Source organism: Sardina pilchardus, chromosome 17 (genome assembly GCF_963854185.1).
Source record: "Sardina pilchardus chromosome 17, fSarPil1.1, whole genome shotgun sequence".
Classification (NCBI taxonomy): domain Eukaryota; kingdom Metazoa; phylum Chordata; class Actinopteri; order Clupeiformes; family Clupeidae; genus Sardina; species Sardina pilchardus.
Genome location: NC_085010.1, coordinates 22,707,562 through 22,715,061, shown reverse-complemented (window position 1 = coordinate 22,715,061; position 7,500 = coordinate 22,707,562). Strand labels below are relative to the sequence as shown.

The 7,500-nt window shown below is 46.9% G+C and overlaps 1 protein-coding gene across 4 annotated transcripts in view; it reads right to left on the bottom strand.

Moving 5' to 3' along the window:
* Window positions 1-7,500, bottom strand: part of tfec (transcription factor EC) — a 55,407-nt gene that overhangs the window by 42,330 nt on the left and 5,577 nt on the right. For all 4 annotated transcript variants that reach the window (XM_062518650.1, XM_062518651.1, XM_062518652.1 and 1 more), the window contains exon 2: window positions 582-875. In XM_062518650.1, coding sequence (XP_062374634.1) covers window positions 582-875 — 294 coding nt within the window. The remainder of the gene's footprint in view (window positions 1-581; window positions 876-7,500) is intronic.

The window sequence follows — 7,500 nt, the reverse complement described above, 5'->3', positions numbered from 1 at the left end:
GAGCCAAGGTTTTAACTCTTGTGCTCTTCAATCACTTTAGCCTTTAGCCCCACAAACCTCGGACATTTGGATTTCTCCATTCGCAAACATGAGAGACTCATCCAGGTAGGATGGGTTGTACAGCTCTCAAAGGTAAACTGCATGAGTTCTCAATAAAGGTCTCTCAAAATAGGTAACGTTTCTCTACATATAGCCTAGCAGAAAAAAATGGTACAAAAGTTCTCAATTGCCAACAAATATTTGCTACAATAGCGGCAACATGGGTTGGCATGAATCAGGTTCTATTACTGATCACATGCCAACATTTGAGACTGGTGCCATTTCCATGCACTCTGTATGACAGCGTAGTGAGGCCAGAGGTGGACATCCTGGTTTCAGAAAGTTAAAGTCCTATCAAAAAAATTTTTCAGCCATTTACTAAACAAACTGATCCTAATTAGTTCAGGTTTCACTGTTATAGGTCATACCCGCCATATCAAACTTGAATAAATGAATCTGAATCTGAATCTGATCTGACGGACTCTCTGAAGTGGGGGATGTCCACCTCTGGCTGTAGCAGAGGCAGTGTGTCCAGCCCTTACCTGCCATGAGGTCGGCCAGCTTGTTGGCAGTTGGTGGTTCCCGTAGGTTCCTGTGTGCGGCGCCTGGTACCAGGAGTGACCCGTGTGCCCCCACTCACTTTGGTTCTGATGGGTCTGATAGTTCTGGTTCTGATCCTCCGGTTCCTGCTTCAGCTGAATCCTACCTGGGCCCTGAATCCCCTGAATCCCTCCCAGCAGCCGCATGCTCGACTCCGGCGACCTCTGCTCCTCTGTCTGTGTGTGCGGCACCATGTTGGATCTGTTTCCGATGTCTCGCTGAGCAAAATGTTGAATCTGCAGAGAAATAGAGAGGTGGAGAGAGAGAGAGAGAGAAAGAGAGAGAGAGAGAGAGAGAGAGAGAGAGAGAGAGTCACTTCATAAGTGAGTTCCCCCAAATAACAAAATGTTATGTTTGTGGGTATTGGTTGTCAATAGGACAACACACATCGTCAGAGTCTCACTCCGAGATTTGCATAAGTCCTCGTCGATAAGAAACACACATCGATACGACATGAGAGTTTTCTCAATCAATGCTCCTGCAGGAATGCGGCAGATCAATGATCTGAGGAGGGAGGAACGGCTGCAATCAATGGAGCACTAGTTTCAGCTGGCAGTTCCCGTACACAGCGGCTGCCACATACACTTAACCTGCTGAACCCACTCCTGCTCATCTACTCCAACACAAATACTTCTTATTGTTATTGTGTGTGTGTGTGTGTGTGTGTGTGTGTGTGTGTGTGTGTGTGTGTGTGTGTGTGTGTGTGTGCGCGCGACTGTGCGTGTGTGTGTGTGTGTCTGTGCTCGTGTTCATGTTCATGTTTGATAAGTTTGTGCATGGTGTGTGGATCTTTCTTACTGTCTATCTGTGTGTGTGTGTGTGTGTGTGTGTGTGTGTGTGTGTGTTTGTCCTTGTCCATGTGACTAACACAATGACTCTTTTGTGACACTTTCCCCCATGTCGAGCGCGGACCCATCACATCTGATTAACACTAATGTTTTGGTTGGGGTGGAAGGGGGATTAAAACGATAGCCTGGCTTTTGTTTAGCACATCGGAGGTCCCCCCCCCCCCCCAGAGACGTCATTAGAGATGTCAGTAATAGGCCCCCGTGTGCTGAGCGTATGCAGTGTCTATTACCGTGTCACACACAATCAGCGGATATCTAAAGCAAATCACGCTGTAATTTCTTAAGTCAGGCAACAGTGTGGCCTGTCAGCCTCGGTGTTATCATTAGGCAATAAGAGCAAGCATTAAGCCACTGATGGTTAGGAATAACTCTGGGGAAACGGCAGGATGCACACAAGTTAGGTTAAAACTTCACGCTGCTGCTGAGGCCAATGAGGGGGAAGTCTATACGCCTTATGTGTATTCACATAATCTAAATGATGAATACATTACTGTTCCTTCATCTTAACAGTAGCTAGTGTTTCATTGGCACCAAGGTGTCACATGTTAAGGCGATGCTGAAACAACAGTAATTCTAAGGCCCAAAAGGCCATCGTTTTTTTTCCAGAACAATCTGTGTCTTTGATGGTGCCTGACGCAGTTGTTCTCTGCTTGTGAAATGAAAAAGCTGTAGCAGCACTATATTAGTTTGTTTAAACTCAGTCAAGCACAGCCACATGGCGTATGAGCCACTATACCGGGAACAGGCCTATTAAGATGACCTGCGTGCATATGTGTGTGTGTGTCTGTGTGTGTGTGTGTGTGTGTGGGATTGTGTATGTGTGTGCTTCTGTGTGTGTGTGTGTGTGTGTGTGTGTGTGTGTGTGTGTGTGTGTGTGTGTGTGTGTGTGTGTGTGTGTGTGTGAGTGTGTGTGTGTGTGTGTGTGTGTGTGTGTGTGTGTATCTGTGAGTGTGTGTGTGTGTGTGTGTATCTGTGAATGTGTGTGTGTGTGCGTACGTGTGTTTTTTTTTTTCACCGCATTGTATCACAGCGCTACAGCAGACTAGCCAACAGTGACATCCCGCCGACAGACTCGGAGGCCTGTTCTTTTGTCTGAGTGGGCGAACGAGGCGAACGAGGCGAACGAGGCGTGCACTGGAGCAACGAGAGGCCAGAACCTGCGCCGGGTTTTGTGTCCGGAGAGTAATTGGCTATCAGAAATATGTCTGCAGCGCCCCGCTGAAAAGGATGGCTCACACCATCCGTCCCGGATAAGGAGAGGAGGTGGGTGGAAGAATATGCAGGAGACAATGGAAAAGCCTGCATGGAGGAGGAAGGAAAAGTTGAGAGCGAGAGAGAGAGAGAGAGAGGAAAATGCATACTTAGAATGCAAATGAAGATTTTGCATTCACTTATGGTATGTCACATATTTTTTCGGTATTAAAAGAATGTCTGTGAATAGCAGTATGTCTGTGTGTGTCTGTGTGTTTGTCTCCCTCTGTGTGTGTGTGTGTGTGTGTGTGTGTGTGTGTGTGTGTGGCCAAGGTTTCTAAACAATAATCAAAGGTTACTTACACACTACATCCACTCTGTAGTCCCTCTCTTACACACACACACACACACACACACACACACACACACACACACACACACACACACACACACACACACACACACACAATCTTCAACCAGACTGTAAAATCAGATGGGCAGACAGGCAAGTGTGGATGTCTGTAAAAGGGGAGGAAGACTTTCACAGGTCCTACTCCTCTCATACGGGATGTAATTGGGCCGTCTGTCTGACTGGACATGGTGCAAACATGACAAAATTGCCTCTCTCTCTCTCTCTCTCTCTCTCTCTCTCTCTCTCTCTCTCTCTCTCTCTACTGTCCATCTCCTCTCTCTCTCTCTCTCTCTCTCTCTGCATATCTCCATGTGTATAAATGTAGAAATGCATGATGATCGAATACATTTTCCAACATTACTGAACAATCACGCTTAAAGTCAGTTTGACAGAACAAAAAAGAAAAAACAGGTAGAGAGAAAGAGAGAATACAAAGGAGAGGGAGACAGAGAGAGAGAGATGGAAGCAGGAATACCAGGGTGAGAGAGAGAGAGAGAGAGAGAGAGAGAGAGAGAGAGAGAGAGAGAGAGAGAAGATAATGAGACAAAGCGAGAGAGGAATTCCGTGTGCATTGCCAGTTTTAGCCCTCGGTTCACTGTAAAACAATTGCCCTTGTCTGTGCTCGCTTGCCTGACTGCCTGGCTGGCTTCGGAGTCTAAGCCGGCCACTGTTTAGCGCCCAGGCCCCTCCATTAGCGCTAATGCCCTGCTGCCAAGCTGCCCTCCGACACAAGGGAGCCATTTTGTTAGCATAATCGGCTAACAAGGCTCTCCCTCTCCTGGCAGGATAATGGGGGCTAAACAGGACCTTTGTCACCGGCTCACCGTCTGGCACTGTTTGGCAAATTGAGAGATTAAAATGTTGGATGGCATTTGCTAATTATAGCTTGTTGGGGGCATTGATTTAGCAAACAGTGACACCTATATTTGGAGTGCACTGTGAGAGAAAGGTCAAGCGTTAAGACAAAGAAAGAAAGACAGAATGAGAGAAAGAAAGAGAGAGAGAAAGAGGGAAAGAGAGAAATAAGATGCCAACAAGCAAGCAAGCTCTCTCCCACACACACACACACACACACACACACACAGCCAATTGTCATGGTCCATTTGTTATGCAAGGCGTACCAAAAACACCATCTTGTGTTGGGCTGCTTTTCGGGGTGCCAGTTGACGAAACCCAGCAGCTACATTGTTTTGGACCCAGAACAACCTGCGGAGCGCCAAGATGGTTCGTCCGCAAGGGGGGCCCATTTCCCCTTCATTGGTCATGCCCATTATCGGCTGGTTAATGGGTGACCCATATGTCACAGCGAAGGCCAGGCGGTCACAGGCCTCGCAGACAAAGTGCGCACACTGGTGGGGTCTTAGCAAATGACTTTACGGCCAGCTGTAAAACTCTCCGAGTGATTTAAATAGCTTGTTAGGAGAGACAATGGGATGAGGTGAAAACTTAGGGGCGAAGAAAGGGATGAGAGATAGATAGATAGATAGATAGATAGATAGATACTTTATTGATCCCCAAGGGGAAATTCAAGAGAGAGAGAGAGGAGAGAGAGGAGAAGGGGAGATGAGATGAAGAGAAAGAGAGAGAGGGAGAGAAAGGGTCATTCAGTGGATGCTAACGTGAGAGCACTAGACTAGTCCTAGGGCAGTGAGTGTGTGTGGAGTGGTGGGTGAAAGGGGGCCGTAGGGGGATTACAGATAGAGGAGATAGCAGGTAAAAGTGAGCAGCTATTTACAACACAATGCCTGCTAAGAGAGAGGGAGGAAACATGATGTAAACATGACTCCAGTGGAGCGGGGGTGCAGTAGGCCTGCAGCAGACAGACACACACACACACACACACACACACACACACGTAATAGGCACTAAAATCCTCTCTTTCCATAGAGATTTATTTCTGATTATGTGACAAACGAGAAAGATTTGTCTGCTTGTCTAGGCTAATGTGTGTGTGTGTGTGTGTATGTGTGTGTGTGTCAGTTGGCCATGCGGTTCAACAGGAAGTGTGTGTTGGTGGTGTGCTGAGGATGTGTTACAGTCTGATGGGTCCCCCCCGCCCCCTCGGTCCCTCATTAAAACCATTCCCCTGTTCTCTGGTCTCTGTGTGATGCGCCTCTCCTCACCTCCACGCTTCCCCAGCTCTTCTCCTTTATTCCCATCAAATCCACACAGAGGGACACGAAACACACGCGCACGCACACACGCACACGTGCACACACACACAGGTGCACACGCATCCACGCATGCACCCACGCACACGCACACACACACACACACACACACACACACACACACACACACAGCAACACAAACCCACATTCTTCTTTGAGTGCCCTTCTCAATGTTAAAATGAAATCTTTCTTTATTTCTTGTGTCAGATAATTCCCTGCTATATCATCTTCATTTCCTTCAATACATTTAGAGAAAAATTAATTAAATGCTAGTTTACTCCTTTTTGCTATTTCTTCTTTCTTTGTCTTTGTCAATTGTTCTTTAGGTCTTTACCAGAAGCCTTCATGTTAAAACACTTTTGGAAACAAAAAGAGGATTCAAATTCCTCTTTTCTTATGTGTGTCTCTCTGTCTGTCTACTTCTGTCTTTCTGTGTGTCTCTCTGTCTGTCTCTCTGTCTCTGTCTCTGTCTCTCTCTATGTATCTCTTTCAAGGATACTTTAAGGTTTTTCTCCACAGCTTTCGGATAACACTGGCACATTGCTCCTCCAGTTTCTCCTTCATTCTCATCACTAAGTATGGCGCACAAATGGAATCTTTCCTCGTTTCCCTCTCTGTGTCTCTCGCTCTTTTCTCTCCTCTCTTTTCTCTCTTTGTTCATCGAGGTGCCTCTGTCTGTCAAGGGTCCTTTGAGGTCTTCACCATCACGCTAAGCAGCCTCTCTGTGCTCTTTTCTCTGCTAATTCTCCTCCGTGCCTTCCCTATTCTCTTCACATGAAGAGGAAAAAGAATTAGGTACTTGTTTCTTCCTCTCTCTCTCTTTCTCTCTCCCTCTCTTTCTATCATTCTCTTTTTTTTCCTTTTCTCTGTCTGTGTCTGTACAAGTGGGTCTCTCTTTCAAGGGTCCTTTAAGGTCTTTACCGTCCAACCCCATTTAAGAAGAAGCCTTTTCTTTTGCTCTTTTCTAGCCTCTAATTCTCCATTGCTGTACAACCTCCTACGGAGCCTCAGACAAGAGGCCAGCGAGCGGCTCTCTCAGCCCAGGATGTGAGCCACTGAGCTGGGATAATAACTGGGCCTAAGCCCCTAGAGCTCCTGGAGGTCCTGGAGCCGGGGCAGAGGAAAAAACAGGGGGTGCTTCTAAGCGGTCCACTCTCTGGCTCACAGACTTTTCCTCAAAGGAGCGCCGGGGCCAAGAAGTGATGCAATCTCACCTCAGAACACTGTCATATGGGGTGGCCGACTGCATAACACAGTCCGCCGATCTCTAGCGCGGAAGCTATACGCGCTATACTCGCTGCGTGTGGAGGAGAGGCCACAGAGATCGTGTGCCGTGTACAAGGCTACCCAACATTTATGGTTTACACCAAAACTAAAAGATGTTTATCTCTATTTAGGAATGTCGTTACACAACACAACAATAGCACTCATTTTTGGGGGGACCCAGCTTGAAGACTTGAAGGGTTATTTGTTAAATACTTTAGAATTTAAGGCATTTGTTTTATGTATCTAACTTGAGAATAGGGAAGTTTTGACTTATGTATACGGGGATAAGCACACTCTAAATCATGACACTGTGAGCTAATCGAGTGCAGTTATTTCAACACCATCTTTTATGCCTCGGGGAAATCATCACATGTATGGGTATTGCAGTCTAGACCGGCGAGGGAACTGACTTCACCACTTAGACAAACACGCACATTCTCTCTCTCTCACTCACACACACACACACACACACACGCACACACACGCACACACACACGCACACACACAACCACACATGTCTGCACTGCGGTGGGCCTCATCCTCGCATCATCCATGCACCTGAGAAGCCAGACAGCCCTGACGTGCGCACACACACACACACACACACACACACACACACACACACACACACACACACACACACACACACACACACACACACACACACACACACACACAGAAAGAGAGAGAAACTTGAAAAAAAAAACAGCCCTCCAGAACCCTGTTCATTCAAATGTGTTGACTATAATCCTGTTCGTGGAAGCATGCCAAGGTAAGTGAATGTGTATGCATGTGAGAGAGAGAGAGAAAGAGAGAGAAAGGGAGAGAGAGAAACCATCCTTCTTCTGAAGTCTGCCACATTCCACAAGTCTCCTGAAGCCCAAGTAGATGTGGGTCCAGACCGTGACAATGGGCACAATCTAGAAACAGCCAATGGTATGTCTAGGAGCAAAACACTGTGTGTGTGTGTGTG